The sequence below is a fragment of the Carcharhinus amblyrhynchos genome, unplaced genomic scaffold (assembly GCF_965287045.1).
Source record: "Carcharhinus amblyrhynchos unplaced genomic scaffold, sCarAmb.v2.hapA chromosome_276, whole genome shotgun sequence".
NCBI classification, from domain to species: Eukaryota; Metazoa; Chordata; class Chondrichthyes; order Carcharhiniformes; family Carcharhinidae; genus Carcharhinus; species Carcharhinus amblyrhynchos.
Window position 1 is genome coordinate 1 of NW_027650016.1, and position 17,280 is coordinate 17,280.

General features: G+C 47.4%; 1 protein-coding gene across 5 annotated transcripts in view; it reads right to left on the reverse strand.

Annotated features, from left to right (window-relative positions):
- Positions 1-6,241: 6,241 nt before the first annotated feature.
- Positions 6,242-17,280, reverse strand: part of LOC145338978 (general transcription factor II-I repeat domain-containing protein 1-like) — a 125,350-nt gene continuing 114,311 nt past the window's right edge. For all 5 annotated transcript variants that reach the window (XM_080183396.1, XM_080183394.1, XM_080183398.1 and 2 more), the window contains 3 exons: positions 10,770-10,807; positions 9,270-9,385; positions 6,242-6,469 (listed from right to left, as the gene is read on the reverse strand). In XM_080183396.1, the coding sequence (XP_080039522.1) occupies positions 6,401-6,469; positions 9,270-9,385; positions 10,770-10,807 (223 nt within the window). In that variant the 3' untranslated portion in view covers positions 6,242-6,400. The remainder of the gene's footprint in view (positions 6,470-9,269; positions 9,386-10,769; positions 10,808-17,280) is intronic.

The window sequence follows — 17,280 nt, forward strand, 5'->3', positions numbered from 1 at the left end:
GGGGAGGCGTGGAGAGGAGTGGGAGGGGAGAGGGGAGAGAGTGAGGGAGGGGAGGGGAGAGGGAGTGGGGAGAGGAGAGGGGAGGGGAGAGGAGTGGGAGGGGAGAGAGAGTGGGGAGGGGAGAGGAGTGGGGAGGGGAGGGGAGAGGAGTGGGGGGAGGGGGAGGGAGGAGTGGGGAGGGGAGGGGGAGGAGAGGGGAGGGGAGAGGAGGGGAGGGGAGGGAGGGGGGAGAGGGGGGAGGAGAGTGGAGGGGAGAGGAGTGGGGAGGGGAGAGGAGTGGGGAGGGGAGGGGAGAGGAGTGGGGAGGGAGGGGGAGAGGAGTGGGGAGGGGAGGGGAGAGGAGTGGGGAGGGGAGGGGAGAGGGAGTGGGGAGAGGAGTGGGGAGGGGAGAGGAGTGGGGAGGGGAGGGAGAGGAGTGGGGGAGGGGAGAGGAGTGGGGAGGGAGAGGAGTGGGAGGGGAGGGGAGAGGAGTGGGGAGGGGAGGGGAGAGGAGTGGGGAGGGAGGGGAGAGGGTGGGGAGAGGAGGGGGGAGGGAGAGGGATGGGGAGGGGAGAGGAGTGGGGGGAGGGGAGTGGGGAGGGGAGAGGGAGGGGGAGGGAGGGAGGAGGGGAGAGGAGTGGGGAGGGGAGAGGGTGGGGAGGGGAGTGGGGAGGGAGTGGGGAGGGGAGGGGAGGGGAGAGGAGTGGGGAGGGGAGGGAGGGAGGAGGGGAGGGAGAGGGAGAGGGGTGGGGAGAGGAGTGGGGAGGGGAGGGGAGGGGAGAGGAGTGGAGAGGGGAGGGGAGAGGGGTGGGGAGGGGAGGGGAGAGGAGTGGGGAGGGGAGGGGAGAGGAGTGGGGAGGGGAGGGGAGAGGAGTGGGGAGGGGAGGGAGAGGAGTGGGGAGGGGAGGGGAGAGGAGTGGGGAGGGGAGGGGAGAGGAGTGGGGAGGGGAGGGGAGAGGAGTGGGGAGGGGAGGGGAGAGGAGTGGGGAGGGGAGGGGAGAGGAGTGGGGAGGGGAGGGAGAGGAGTGGGGAGGGGAGGGGAGAGGAGTGGGGAGGGGAGGGGAGAGGAGTGGGGAGGGGAGGGGAGAGGAGTGGGGAGGGAGTGGGGTGGGAGGGGAGGGGAGAGGAGTGGGGAGGGGAGGGGAGAGGAGTGGGGAGGGGAGAGGAGTGGGGAGGGGAGGGGAGAGGGAGGGGAGAGGAGAGGAGAGGAGAGGGGAGGGGAGAGGAGTGGGGAGTGGGGAGAGGGGAGGGGAGAGGAGAGGGGTGGGGAGGGGAGGGGAGAGGAGTGGGGAGGGGAGAGGGGAGAGGAGTGGGAGGGAGAGGAGTGGGGAGGGAGAGGAGTGGGGGGGAGAGGGGAGAGGAGTGGGGAGGGGAGTGGGAGGGGGAGTGGGGAGGGGAGTGGGCAGGGGAGTGGGGAGGGGAGGGAGGGGAGTTGCGAGGGGGAGAGGAGTGGGGAGGGGAGGGGAGAGGAGTGGGGAGGGGAGGGGAGAGGAGTGGGGAGGGGAGGGGAGAGGAGAGGGGAGGGGAGAGGGAGAGGGGAGAGGAGAGGGGAGAGGAGAGGGGAGAGGAGAGGGGAGAGGAGAGGGGCGAGGAGAGGGGAGGGGAGAGGAGAGGGGAGAGGAGTGGGGAGAGGAGTGAGGAGGGAGAGGAGTGGGGAGGGGAGAGGAGTGGGGAGGGGAGGAGTGGGGAGGGGAGGGGAGAAGGAGTGGGAGGGGAGAGGAGTGGGGAGGGGAGGGGAGAGGAGTGGGGAGGGGAGGGCAGAGGAGTGGGGAGGGAGGGGCAGAGGAGTGGGGAGGGGAGGGCAGAGGAGTGGGGAGGGGAGAGGGGAGGGAGAGGAGTGGGAGGGGAGGGGAGAGGAGTGGGGAGGGGAGAGGAGTGGGGAGGGGAGGGGAGAGGAGTGGGGAGGGGAGGGGAGAGGAGTGGGGAGGGGGAGAGGAGTGGGGAGGGGAGAGGGGTGGGGAGGGGGAGGGGAGAGGGGAGGGGAGAGGGGAGGGAGGGGAGAGGAGTGGGGAGGGGAGGGGAGAGGGGAGGGGAGAGGAGTGGGGAGGGGAGAGGAGTGGGGAGGGGAGGGGAGTGGGGAGGGAGGGGAGTGGGGAGGGGAGGGGAGTGGGGAGGGGAGGGGGAGGGGAGGGGAGTGGGGGGGGAGGGGAGGGGAGTGGGGAGGGGAGGGGAGAGGAGGGGGAGGGGAGAGGGAGTGGGGAGGGAGGGGAGTGGGGAGGGGAGGGGAGGGGAGAGGAGTGGGGAGGGAGGGGGAGTGGGGAGGGGAGGGGAGGGGAGTGGGGAGGGGAGGGGAGTGGGGAGGGGAGGGGAGGGGAGTGGGGAGGGAGGGGAGGGGAGAGGAGTGGGGAGGGGAGGGGAGAGGAGTGGGGAGGGGAGGGGAGAGGAGTGGGGAGGGAGGGGAGAGGAGTGGGGAGGGGAGGGGAGTGGGAAGGAGTGGGGAAGGGAGAGGGAGGGGGAGTGGGGAGGGGAGAGGAGTGGGGAGGGGAGGGGAGAGAGGGGAGGGGAGGGGGAGTGGGGAGGGGAGGGGAGGAGTGGGGAGGGGAGGGGAGAGGAGTGGGGAGGGGAGGGGAGTGGGGGAGAGGGGTGGGGAGTGGGGAGGGGAGAGGGTGGGGAGTGGGGAGGGGAGAGGGGTGGGGAGGGCGAGAGGAGTGGGGAGGGGAGGGGAGGAGAGGGGAGGGGGGGAGGGGAGAGGAGTGGGGAGGGGAGGGGAGAGGAGTGGGGAGGGGAGGGGAGAGGAGAGGAGTGGGGAGGGGAGGGGAGAGGACGTGGGGAGGGGAGGGGAGAGGAGTGGGGAGGGGGAGGGAGAGGAGAGGGGAGGGGAGGGGAGGGGAGAGGAGTGGGGAGGGGAGGGGGAAGGGGGAGGAAGAGGGAAGAGGAAGAGGGGGGGGAAGACGGGAGGAGGGGGGGAAGAGGGGAGTGGGTGGGAGGGAGGGGAGTGGGTGGGGGGAGGGGAGGGGGGGGGGTGGGGGGGAGAGGGGCGAGGAGCGGGGAGGGGAGGGGGGAGGAGCGGGGAGGGAAGGGAGAGGAGTGGGAAGGGGGAGAGGGGGCTGGGGGCGGGGAGGGGAAGGGGAAGGGAAGGGAGTCGGAGGGAGGAGTGCAATATAGCTGTAATTCGGGGGATCCCAGTTACGGATTAATACTGTTTCTGCGACCAGGAGCGCAGACAATGAGCTTGTAAATGTCGTAAATGTGGTTGTGCACACGTTGAATTTGGCCACTGTCCTGTTGTGCTTATCACAGAGATACGGCTGCAAGCTCCACCACCGCCACCGCCACCACCACCACCACCACCACCACCCCCCCCCATTACCTCTGACAGTACAGCACTTCCTCAACACTACATTGGAGTGATAATCTAGATTTTGCATCTTTTCAGAGAAAATAAACAAATATATTTTTGATATATTTCTAAATTATAGGGAGGAAGGACAACAGTGTAAATAACTTTAAATTGCTATAAAGAAAAAGAATGGACACAAAAATAGAATCTGCACTTGCTTTGCTATGTTGTAAATCTCAATGGGTCTCCATGTCTGCATTGTTAACGCACTCTCCATGTGCTGAACTCATTTCTATCAGGCATCTGAAGATTGTCTGCTGGTTGAACACTGTCCATTGAGAAGACTCAAGACAGTCAAATCTCAGATGCAGACTCTTTCCTCAGAGGAACAATCTTGCTGGTTATTTCTCAGCCATTTGAGGATCAAAATTGTTGAGCTGTCCGGGCCAGAGCTGCAGCTTTACATTGTGGGGAAGAGGGTGAATGGAATTAAAGGACAGGGGTTATCAATTAGCTTGAAGCCATCCAACTCCACATATTTTGACATTGAATAGCTTTTATGTCACACAGTGCTTTGTGAAAGACATGAATATTCCTTCTTCCCCCACTTGCCAGTTTGTATGTATATAGCACAACACAGTAAAACATCACAAAACACTTTGCAGGAGTGTGACCAGACAAAATTTGACACTGAATCATAAAGAGATAGCGGGGTACAAGACTTCAGCCTAGTAAAAGATGTAGGCTTTAAGGAGATTAATTTCAGGCTGTGTGTTTCTATAGCAACAGTCCTCATCCAAGTACCGGGAGCCTGGATTGGCATGGACTAGAGCTGATGGATGATCACAATGCATATCGGACTTGACGAAGCAGTCTGGCTCCTTCTTGGCTTGGCAGGGAATTGCTTTTGTTTGTAATAAAAGTTATCTAATTTATCTTTGGTTGGTGGTTGCTGAAGAATTAATTTCTGGATTGGATTACTCAACAGGCATTGTATAGAATACACAGCACAAAACCAGTTTAGCCGGTCCAATGATATGTGTTGGTGTTATATGATTCTCCTTCCATTTCTGTGCCTTTTGGCAGATCTTTCATTATCTTCTGTCTTGCACTCTATTTTTAAAAGCTTCAAGACTATTTTCTTAATTCATCCCCTGTGATTGCAGGTTCCATGTTCTTGCCACTCTCCGAGTAAAGAGATTTCCCTGGATTTCTCTGTGGGATTTATTAGTAATTATCTTATATATGGTTTTGAGCTCTGTCCACATCCATGCTCTTCAACCTACTCTCTTCCAAGCTTTCATTTCAAAATACTTAACCCATTCATTCTTTCTCAATAACTGCAATCTCAGTGGTGCCTTCATCAATGCATGGCCCTTGGATCAAAACAAGATAAATATTGCGTTTTCAGACAGCATGGTGGCATAATGATTAGCTCTACTGCCTCACAGTGCCATGGACTTGGGTTTAATTCCAACCTTGAGTGACTGTGCAGGATTTGCATGTTCTCCTTGTGTCTGCATGTGTTTCCTCCAGGTGCTCCAGTTTCCTCCCACACTCCAAAGATGTGCAGGGTAAGCTGATTGGCCATGGTAAATTGCCTCTTAGTGTCAGGCGCACAAGCAGGATAAATACATGGGGGTACAGGGATAGGGGTCTGGCTGGTACACTTGATGGGCCAAATGGCCTCTTCTGCACTGTAAGGATTCTATGAATTGCCAGTGCTCATAATTTTCTTAATTTAAACATTTTCTTCCATGTTTCTATGTCCTTTTTGTAGCATGGTGACCAGAGTTCTGCATGGAAGTCAGCATTCTGTTCAGATTTAGCATGAATTCCCCACTTTTGAACTTTATACTCCAAGAAGTAGCTAAGTGCCAGCATTGTGATAGTATTTTTTAATTGCTTCACTAACCCCGTAATGTTGCTTTTGATGCTTGTTGAGCCAGATTAGATCTTCAACCCAATTAGGTTTTCTTATTTTCTAAGGTGTAGATGATGCTTCCATTTTATCTTCTAAAGTGCATCACATCACATTTACGTTAAACTTAATTTGATACTGCTGGTGTTCAGAGAAAACAAAATCAATGTATTAAAAGGGATTAGAGCTAACATTCCTAATTTAGAGTAAACAGCACATGCCAGTTAAATGCTTACATAGCCAGTCATCAATGAACCTTGCACACCCTAAGTATCGTTATCAGCAGATCTTTACTGTTACCAAATAAACCTGTTGGACTTTAACCTGGTGTTGTGAGACATCTTACTATTATAGGGACAGGAGTTAGGATAAAACAGATCAAGTGTACTCTCTGGGAGAAGACTAATAGTATCTAGCAAGGAACCTGCTCCGGTAAAGTAATATAAAAGTATACGTAGGCAAAAATGGAATTTAAACAATGTTCTGCATATGTGACCAACAATTAATAAAAAGTGAACATTTGTGATATGGTAGAGTACTGTGTTAGGAGTTTCTAAAATAATGCACTCCTGCATGCTTAAATAATTGATTGTGACCCGTACCTACCTGAATCTCCTGTGATTAGCTCATAGAAGTCCACCACAATACTGTTATCTAACAATGGCTTTCTGGAAGATGGAGAGGGTCCCTTGATTTTAGCAGCAGGGCTAATATCATGCGTTGTTCTATCCTAAATCGTTTATGCCCAATTGGACCTGAAAGTCAAGCAAAGCACAGCAACCAATTTCTATCTTGTAACCTCTGAAACTAATGCTGCCTGTCGCCAAATTCCAGGAGGTGTGTGAGTGCTGATCAGAAGGGAAACTTCCCTCACTATTTCCCTTCTTAGACAGAACTCAGAATTCTGAAAAGACTATCCTTGTCAATTGGGGTTTGTGCTTTGCTTGCAATCCTGATTCAACTGCAATAATCCCTGGATTCCCTTGAAAGGTCTGAAATTCCTTTGCAAGTCTTTGCGAACTTGCCATTATTGTAAATAAAATAGCCAGTATGTGTGAGTGCAAGGCAGCACATTTATTTAAAGCCCTTGATCATATGGAGACAGTGTAAAAATCAGGACCTGTTCTAGAAGGAAATATTACAGTTCATACTATATGGTTATGGTACATAATTACATGTGATTTTGTCAAAATCATGCTTGTTTTTGAGCAAGGTGCTGTTCAGAAATTTACAGGCCCCTGGATCTGCATGTTGACTGCACCATAATCTACCAGATACATCGGCCATTGCTGTGAAGAGAGAAGAAATAACAACATGTCATGATACAGAACAAGCAGGACATTGAGATTAGGATAAAAAAAACTAAATACACTTTTACTCTTTTTCGGTTACATATTTTATGTACTTAAAACTGAACGTTTATAGTGAGCTATGTCTTACAGTATCCCTCTGAACGTTAAAAAAACAGGTTATTTTTCTGCAAAATGTACAGATATCGTGCAATATAAAATTATTCCTCAGTAAAACTCTCCTGCCCTCTTCCAGTTTTGTTAAATTGTGAAATAACCAATCTTCCTATTTTATCCTGAGGGCAGCACAGTGATTAGCACTGCTGCCTCAGCACCAGGGACCTGGATTCAATTCCCGGCAAGGAAGCCTGTGCAGAGTCTGTACATTCTCTGCATGGGTTTCCTCTGGGTGCTCAGGTTTTCTCCCACAGTCCCAAGGATGTGTGGGTTAGGTGCACTGGCCATGCTAAATTCTCCCTCAGTGTACCAGAAGAGGCAATGGAGTATGGCAACTAGAGGATTTTCACAGTAGCTTCATTGCAGTGTTAATCTAAGCCTACTTGTGACACTAATAAATAAACTTCAAAAACTTTATATTTGATAGGTTGAGTTTAAGAGCATCTCATTCTTATGGTACCCACAGCGGTTACACTGTTATGAGATGGGAATAAAATTCTTACCGTGAGTAGTAAACCAAGTTTAACATATTGAATAATAGTATGGAAGCAGAATTGAGGAATACTGCATACTTAAATACAGATATCATCCACTCACAGAAAGCATGCTGCATTTAAACACTCACAATTGTCACTCATATTCCATGATGAGTTATCTGCATTGCATATAACCAGAAGAGTTCAATAATAATAGGCTATCCATCCAGAGCAATAGATGCTCTGCTTTATGGAAACCTGGTATGTCCAGTCAAAGCCCCAAGGCAGTTGTGTATGTTTAGGTGGATCATTTGTTTTAACTCCCAGTCTTCAATTTCAGCACAGATCCAATGAGATTAATGTCTCTGTCCCCATGGGCTGTAAGGGTTCTTTTTGAAATGAGTTTGCGTACTGACACCCCAGGCTTCCAGTGGACAATAAAATGCATTTTTATAGCACTTTTAAGGATGTTATATGCCCCAAAGTGCTTTGCAAGAATGTTGTCAATTGAGTCACATGAGGAGCTGTTTGGACAGATAGACAAAAACCCAGTGAGAGAGACTTCAGGGAGCATCCTAAAGTGGTGGATTGGGCAGCTGAAGTTCAACAGGGAGAAGTATGAGGGATGCATTTTGGTAGGAGGAACATGGACAGGCAATATAAAATAAGGAGCACAATTCTTAAGGGGATGCAGGAGCGGAGGGACTTGGTTGTAAATCTGCAAAGATCATTGAAGGTGGCAGTAGGTGGTCAGAGCAGTTAATGAAGTATGAATTAATAGGGACATACAGTACAAGAGCAAGGAGGTTATGCTGAGTCTATACAAGACACTAGTTAGACCTTAACTGGAGTATTATGCACAGTTCTAGGCACTGCACTACAGGAAAAATGTGAATGCATTGGAGAGAGTGCAGAATGGTTCCAGGGATAAGAGACTTCAGGATAAATTGGAGAGTTTGGAATTGTTCTCCTTGGAGAGAAAAAGGCTAAGAGGAGATTTGATAGAGATGTTCAAAATTATGAGGGGGGCTGGACAGAATAGAGAGAAATTTACACCCTGGTCCCTGTGCTCCTGCATCCTTTTAAGAATTATGCCCTTTATTTTATATTGTGTCTCCATGTTCTTCCTATCAAAATGTATCTCCTCATACTTCCCCATATTGAACTTCATCTGCCATCTATCTGCCCAATCCACCACTTTAGGATGCTCATAAAAGGATGAAGAATGAGAGGGCAGGGATCGAAAGTGATTTGCAAAAGAAGCAAATGCGATATGAGAAAAAAACTTTTTCACGCAGTGAGTGGTTTGGGTCTAGAACGCACTGCCTGCAAGTGTGGCAGAGACAGATTCAATTGAGGTATTCGATGTTTCTGCTCATTTAATCAATGTGAAAGGGTACGGGGAAGAAGCAGGAGAATGATATTCATTTGGAGAGCTAGTGCAACCACAATGGACCAAACGGCCTCCTTCCGTGCTGTAACTATTCTACAATTCTGTGTAGAAGTGAGAGGTAGATAGACTTTTGGGGGAATACCAAAGCTTAGAGCCCAGGCAGCTAATAGTGCAGTAATTAAAACTGAGGCTGCTTGAGGATCAGAATTGGGGGATTGCAGAGATCTCGGAGGGTTGTAGGGCTGAGGAATTAACAGGTATAGTGAGGAGCAAGACCAATGAGAAGTTTCAAAATTAGGATGAGAATTTTAAAATCGAGATGTTGCAAACCAAAGCCATTATAGATCAGTTAGCAGAGGGACTGTGGGTGAAAGGTAACTACTACAAGCTAGGATGTGGACAGCAGTTTCAGATGAGTTTCAATTTATGTAACAAAGTATTAACAGACAAGTTTCAAGGTGACCAAGGCAAAGATGAAGGCTTCATCAGGAGATGAGCTGAGGCAGGGTGGAATTGGCTAATATTATTTAGGTGGAAGTAGGCGGGCTTGGAAATGGCTTAGATTTGGGGTCAGAAATCACTTTCGGGTCAAATATCAAACAATGCTGCAAACAACTCACTTGACACAGGCTGGGGCGCAGTCTCAATACTCAAATCTGACATCCACAAACCACGCATGATGTAGCACCCATAGATGGGAGGTCAGAAAAACCTATTGGTAATTTAATGCACATTTCATTAAAAATATAATTACCACAAGGGAGACTGGATTCGGAGATACACCTGCTTCCATGTTAGAAGACGATGGTACAATGTTTCCCTCTGACACTCTTCTTCGCTTCCGTTTGTGTACTGCATCTTGTTTTGATGCTATAAAGGATAAAAATATACAACATTACCGTCACAAACATAACTTAGCCAACAGCCGAGCCAAAATTAACGTAGGCATATCACTAACACTTTCCTATTACACCAACAGGCGCTGTGCACTCTGTTACCCTATCAATGTTGCTCTCTCCAACTCCTAATGGCTTTGACTCCTGTCAGAAATACATTCCCAGCGACATTAGCAGGTATCCAGTATGTTGCCAAGTGCCATCTCCTCAATGCTATAGTAATCTAAAGAATGCAAGTTCAAATCCCACCATGGCATGTGAGAATTTGAATTTAATTAACATTAAAGTCTGGGAAAATAAAACTGATAGCAGGCAGACTGAGAGCACCTGACAAACAACAACTTAAATCTGTATAGCACTTTTAGCATAACACCCCAAAGCTTCAAAGGCGCATTATAAAACAAAACATAACACCAAGCCAAACAAGGAGGCACTGGGTCAGGTGACTAAAGGCTTGTCCAAAGGGGTGGGTTTTAAGGGTAACAGAGGAAAGTAAGGTTTAAAAAAAAGTCAAAAGTCCAGAATTAGAGGAGCAGCGAGGTCTTGGAGGACTGTGGGACAGAGGAGATTACAGAGATAGGGAGCAGTGAGGCCATGGAGGGATTTGAAAACAAGGGTGAGAATTTAAAAATCAAGTCACTACTTCAAATGAAGGGCAGTGAACACAGCAGTGACAGGTGAACAGAACCTGGCCAAACTAATTGGTTCTTCAATGTCCTTTAGGTAAGGAAATCTGCCATATATACAGTCCCATAGCAATATGTCCAACAGCCTAACGAACCACGTTCTCAGGGTAAATTGGAGAGACAATAAATATCAGCCCTGCTTGAGATGTCCTCATCCCAATAATTAATTTGAAAAAATCATAATTTCCAAGTTCTAAATTCATAAATCCAACCCTAATATCACAAAGTATAAACACACACACTTGCATACCTGCATACATACACCCACATTTGCATGTACTCATATAGAAACATGTGGCTGCACAAGTTGAGATTGTAGACAAGCAATTCTGGCTTGTATTGGATTACAATTGTCTACAATTACTAAACTAATTACTGGATAATGTCACTGAGGCAGCAATGTAGCCATTGGTACGACTGGTGCATCCCACTCAAACCCCACCACTGCTTCCCGCAAAGATCATTAGATAGTGAATGGGAGCAAGACCAGAAACTCAACCTCTCTCCCCAAAACCAACCTGTACTGGCACTGGGTATAAATCAGAGGTCATTCCTGGTCTGTTTGGTTCAGTCACAATGGAAAGGGAATCTATTGCAGATACGATAGGGGAGTTTGTGTGGGAACACCTTTGAACACATTGTGTAGATGAATGGGTAAAAATGATTTCCCACCTGATTTAGACGCTTCATTACAAATCTCTGCAAATGGCCTGTAAAACATCAAGAAAGAAAAACAAGTAATTGTCAACCCAGTTACCATTGAATAAAATGAATTTGCTTTTGGCATTTTCTTGACTGGCTGGTCTGGAGATGTACTCCTTTCTTCTTCAGTTATTGCTGCAGCATTGCCATCTTTCTGTGTGGTGCCTGCACGCTCTCCCTGTGCCTGTGTGCGTTTCCTCCCACACTCCAAAGATGTGCGGGTTAGGTTGATTGGCCATACTACATTGACCCTTAATGTCAGGGGGATTAGCAGGATAAATGTGTGGGATTGCGGGGACAGAGCCTGGGTGGAATTGTTGTTGGTGCAGGCTCGATAGGCTGAATGGCCTCCTTTGCATTGTAGAGATTCTATGATTTAAGTGGATTACTATCTTGTTACATTCATCAGCTCCAAGATTCTGCACTAGCATTTCAGAGCCCTGGGTGTGGAGGTTGGGCCATACAGATTTTCCACATAACTGGGCGAGAACAGCCTGAAATGAAAAAGTAGCAATTCAGAACTACTCACACCCATTGGAGATTATGTTATGTCAGTAAACACAGCTGCTAATTTGCACATAGCAAGAGCCCACAGTCATGAAACGGATAAATAACTAGATAGAATACTTCTGGCTGAAGGATAACCAGGACACTCAGTCAGCATCCCAATATTGACATGTTCTGTCACAGCATGCTACATCCTCCTGTGAAACACAGAACCATGAATTTTCAGTGCACCCTCTGTACAACACGCACAATAAGACTAGAACTGGTGCAGAGCAGAGAGTGCAACTCCCACTTTCTAAAGAAGAGACTGGAATTGCAGTTTGATTTTTATTCCTGATATCAGAATTCAAAGATTGATAATGGACAGTTTTTTTTACAATGTCATGGATCAATAATTCCTTATTGCAAAGACTAAGACAGCTGCGTCACTGAACAAAATCACTGATCCTATAATTTTGGGTGCATTTTGTTAGAAAAATGAGGAGTCCATATGCAACATGCAAAATAAGACCCTACAAATGGGGTAGGACAACAAAATTCGAGGGGTACACTCACACAAATCGGGAACAGTAATGATGTGGATTAATAAGGCCACACGATAAAGCAAAGAAAGCACAAGAGATCATTTCCACAAGGATCACAGAATCATAGAATCCCTACAGTGCAAAAGAGGACATTCAGCCAATTGAGTCGGTGCCGACTCTCTGACAGAATATCTTCTCCAGGCCCTCTCCCCTGCCCTATCCCTGTAACCTCACAAATTATCATGACTAATTATTCTAACCTACACACATTGGACACTAAAGGGCAATTTAGCCAATCCTTCTAAGTTGCACCTCTTTGGAGAACCCGGAGGAAACGCCCAAAGATATGGGGAGAATGTGCAAACTCCTCACAGAGTCATCCAAGGCCAGAATCAAACCTGGGTCCCTGGAGCTGTGAAGCAGCTGCACTAACCATTGTGCAAACCGCTGTGCCACCATGCCACCCCCGAATTGAAAAGCAGAACGTTATGTTAGATCCTATTTGGAGTACTGTGTACATTTGTGGCCTTCATATTTAAAAAAAGATATAAAGATGTAAAAAAGGATTTACAAAGAAAAATCACAACTCAAAGGTAGGAGTCGATTCTGTGTGGGGTGACCTGATAGAGTTCTTTAAGATTATGCAAGAGCTTGGTAGAATGGTAGAGACGATGTTTCCACTCTTGAAAATACCAGATACACAATAATCACCACTAATTTAGGAGAATGGTCGTTAGAATGTGAAATGTGCTACCACACGTAATAGTTATAGAGAATACCACAGGTGTATTTAAGGGGAAGGAATTGCGAAAGAAGCAACAACAGCAAGTGGAAAACCTCTTTCCTGCAGTGAGTGATTAGGAACTGGAATGCACTGCCTGGAAGTGTGCTGGAGACAGAATCAATCACGGCTTTTGAAAGATAATTGGATCATTATCTGAGGAGAAAATAATTACAGGGGAAGTGTAGGGGAATGGCACCCGATGAATTGCCCTTGTAGAGGGCTGGCACAGACACGATGGGCTGAATGGTCTCTGTCTCTATGGCAACCATTTTATGACAAGTAAAAGGATATACCAAAAGGCTGGAAGTTTAAGTGCAGCATAAATGAGTGAAGTCTGTTTCTGAAGAGTCATGAGGACTTGAAACACTAACTCTCTTTGTCCAGCATGACCTGTGTTTAAGTCTGTTTCTGTGCTGTAAGCTGTTCTTTCACAGTTATCCACCCTTAGATTAGTGGCTTCTCTCTCCTTTAAGAGTCAAGCACTGTGCTGTGGGTAAGAATGGCAGATTTCCTTCCCTAAAGGACACTGTCAAAGAGTCAGTGCAGACTCGATGAACCGAATGACCTCTTATGCACTGTGGGCAATTCTAATGAATCAGCTGGGTTTTTACAATCAATGATGGGTGTCATTACTGAGACTAGTTTTATACTCCAGATTTACGAACTGCCATGGTGGGATTTGAACCCATGTCTCCACATCACTGTGGACCACTGTGCTATCATCTCTCCTGGCTATTTAGTCAGTTGAGGCACAAATTAAGCATGGGATGGTCAGACTTTAGGCTAGAACAGCAAATAAACTCTAAGGAACACCGTTCCAGCCGAGCACTGCACTGGCACTTCCATTCCCTGATTGAAACCTCTCTTTGTGAAAACAGATAATTCTGCAGTCCTGACAATTTGAAGTTTTCTAAAACATTTTCTTTGGATGCCTAATTTCAACCAGGCAGCAATTTACCTTCTCCAATCCCAGAGCCTGGGTGCTATTTTAAACTATTTTTAAATGGGTACAAGGGACTCTGACCCTAAAGGTGATAGAGTTTTATGCAGATCTATCTTTGATGGTGACATCCTAGCCCAATTACAATGTTAAATAAACCCGGGCCTGCACATGCCACTGTGCCTTCCCTGTTAGACCAAGCAGGCTCCAGGGCCAGACTGTTCTCAGAGGAGCTACTCCTTTTCATTTCATGTTTCCATGTTGGTTAGAAGGAGCAGGAGAGCTCCTCCAGGCTACACAAGGGAACCTTGTGCATCTCCCATTTTCTCTGTCCCATTGGACCTTCAGCATTCTATATCCTAAACCATGCAATTCACTCCCTAAGCCTCGCTATTTCTTTCTCTCCTCCTTTAAGAGGCTCCTTAAAACCTACCTCTTTGACCAAGCTTTTGGCCATCTGACCTAATACCTCCTTTGCACATTCTCCCCATGTCTGCATGGGTTTCCTCGAGATGCTCCAATTTCCTCCCACAGTCCAACGCTGTGTGGGTTAGGTGGGTTGGCCATGCTAATTTGCCCCTTAGTGTCAGGAGGGCTAGCTTGGGTAAATACATGGAGTCATGGAAATAGGGTCTGGGTAGGACAGTGGTCGGTGCAGACTCGATAGGTCGACTGGCCTCCTTCTGCATTGTAGGGGTTCTATGATTCTATGAATCAGTGTGTGGCAGGAAGGTGCAGACCGTATAAACTTAGGAGTGAGCCAATGGAAATGGCTAGTGATTGTAAAAATAATAAGACAGAATTACAGCATTTGCAACAAGGTAGATGAATCGACACCACAAGTGGAAGTAATTGGCTTTGATCTAATTGCCATTACGCAGCCACTTGACCTACAGTAGTATTCAATATTTGGAAAGGATCGGCAAAAAGGAAGGGGAGGTGTTAATAAAGGGTGAGATCAATGCGCTAGTGTGAGAGGATCTTAGATCAGAAGATCAAGGTGTAGAAGCAGTTTGAGTGGAGCTAAGAAACAGCAAGGGGCAACAAACAATGGGAGGAGCTGTTTGTTGACCACCAAACAATAGTGGTAATACAGAGCATGGTATAAATCAGGAAATTAGAGGCACAGGTAACAAGACTTATATTCAGATACATATTATATTGAGATATTCAGGATAGGACAAGGAGGAAAAGAAATGCTTTTAATAAATACAAGGAGAGCAAATCAGCAGAGGCATTAGTGAAGTATACAGGGTGGAATTTAAGAAAGCAATTAGGAAAGCAAAAGGGGATATGAGAAAGCTCTGCCTGGTATAAGTAGGAAAAATTCCAAGATATTGTATAAATATGTCAATGGGAAGAGTACCAGGGAAAAAGTACGGCCCATAAGGGACCAAGGGGGCAATCTGTGGGTGGAGGCAGAGGACATTGGTAGAATTAATACTTCACATCTGTCTTCACCCAAGAAAATGAGGATGATGGTATTGTATTCAGGGAGAGATTGTGAGGTTCTTGAGTGAATTGACATGGGAAAGGACAGGTTATTGGAAGTGTTGGCAGGGTTAAAAGTGGATTAATCTTCAGGTCCAGATGAATTGTGCCCTAGACTGCTTTAGGAGGCAGGGAAGGAGATTGCAGGAACTCTGACCCAAATTTTCAGTTCCTCTCTGGCCAAGGGGGAGTTGCCAGATGACTGGGTGGCACGATAGCACAGTGGTTAGCACTGCTGCTTCACAGGTCCAGGGACCTGGGTTTAAATCCTGGTTCGGGTCACAGTCTGTGTGGAGTTTGCACGTTCTCCCTGTGTCTGTGTGGGTTTCCTGTGGGTGCTCTGGCTTCCTCCCACAGTCCAAAGTTGTGCAGGCTAGGTTGACTGGCCATCCGATGAAGTGACCAAGGCAGTGGAAGAAGATTTTGTGGAGATGAGAAAGAGTGATCCCCGGAGTATAACTGCAGAAGATCTTCATCAGTTGCTTGTTGTAGCAAGGTAAATTGTGTGTTGAAGAGATACGGAAGAGCTTATTGCTTGCATTTCTATTGTAAATTAGCTCCTCCCAACAAATGCATTAAACAGTTAATGTTTTCTCATTTTAATGTGTCAATTAGTATGCAAGCAGTTAGGCAAAATGGTACATTGGCCTTCATTACAGGAGGACCTGAGTACAGGAGCAAGACTGTCTTACTGCAACTGTACAGGGCCTGGGTGAGACCACACCTCGAGTATTGTGAGTAGTTTTGGCCTGCTCATCTTAGAAAGAATATACTTGACATGGAAGGAGTGCAATATAGGTTCACCAGACTGAAGATCCTTAGAGATAGGATCCATGCACATTTAGAACTGAATAGTCTCATTAGCGATAGACAACATGGTTTTGTATGAGGGAGGTCATGCCTCACAAATTTAGTTTAATTTTTTGAGGAGGTGACAAAAATGATTGATGAGGGAAAGGCCGTGGATGTCATCTACGTGGATTTTAGTAAAGCATTTGATAAGGTCCCTCATGGCAGGCGGGTGCAAAAGGTTAAATCTCATAGGATCAAAGCTAATAGGTACAGAACTGGCTTGGCCGTTGAAAACAGAGGGTAGCAATGGAGGGGTCTTTTTCTGATTGGAGGTCTATGACTAATGGTGTTCGTGATGTGGAGATGCCAGCGTTGGACTGGGGTAAACACAGTTAGAAGAATCACAACACCAGGTTAAAGTCCACAGGTTTATTTGGTAATAAACGCCACTAGCTTTTGGGATTTAGAGGTTTAGATAGGGTGGATAGTGATAGCCTTTTTCCTCGGATGGAGAAAGCTAGCACGAGGGGGCATGGCTTTAAATTAAGGGGGGGTAGTTATAGGACGAATGTCGGGTTGGTTCTTTACCCAGAGGGTGGTGAGGGACTGGAATGCCCTGCCTGCTGCAGTTGTAAATGCGCCTAGTTTGGGGGCGTTTAAGAGATCTGTGGATAGGTTTATGGACGAAAAGGGATTGGTTTAGATTAGTGGGTCAGTGTTTTTTTTAGAAAAACTGGTCGGCGCAACATCGTGGGCCGAAGGGCCTGTTCTGCGCTGTAATGTTCTATGTATTCTAAATTGCCCCTTAGTGTCCCGGGATGCATAGGTTAGAGGGATTAGTGGGTTAATATGTAGGGATATGGAGCTAGGGCCTGGGAGAGCTAAATGGCCTCTTTGTGCACTGTAGGTTTCTATGATTCTATGACTGGAGAACAGCTAATGTGGTTCTGCTATTTAAGGATTGTAGAGATGAACCAGGGAACTACAGTGAGTCTCATGTTAATGGTAGGGAAACTATTAGAGAAACTTCTGAAGGAAAGCATTTATCTCCACTTGGAGAGGCAAAGCTTGATCAGGGATAATCAGCATGGCTTTGTCAAAGGGAGGTCATGTTAACAAATTTGATTGAATTTTTTGAGGAGATGACCAGGTGTGTAGACAAGGGTAGTGGAGTCGATGTTCTTTATATGGATTTCAGCAAAGCCTTTGACAAGGTCCCACGTGGAGACTTGTAAAGAAGATAAATGCACATGGGATACAGGGTAACTTGATAAAATGGATTCAAAATTGGCTCAGTTGTAGGAGACAGAGGGTGATGACAGAAGCCTGTTTTAGTGACTGGCGAAGGGGCTAACCCCGAAAGCTTGTGAGTATATTATCAAATAAATAGGTTGGACTAAAACCTGGTGTTGTCAGACTTTTTACTGTGTTTACGCCAGTCCA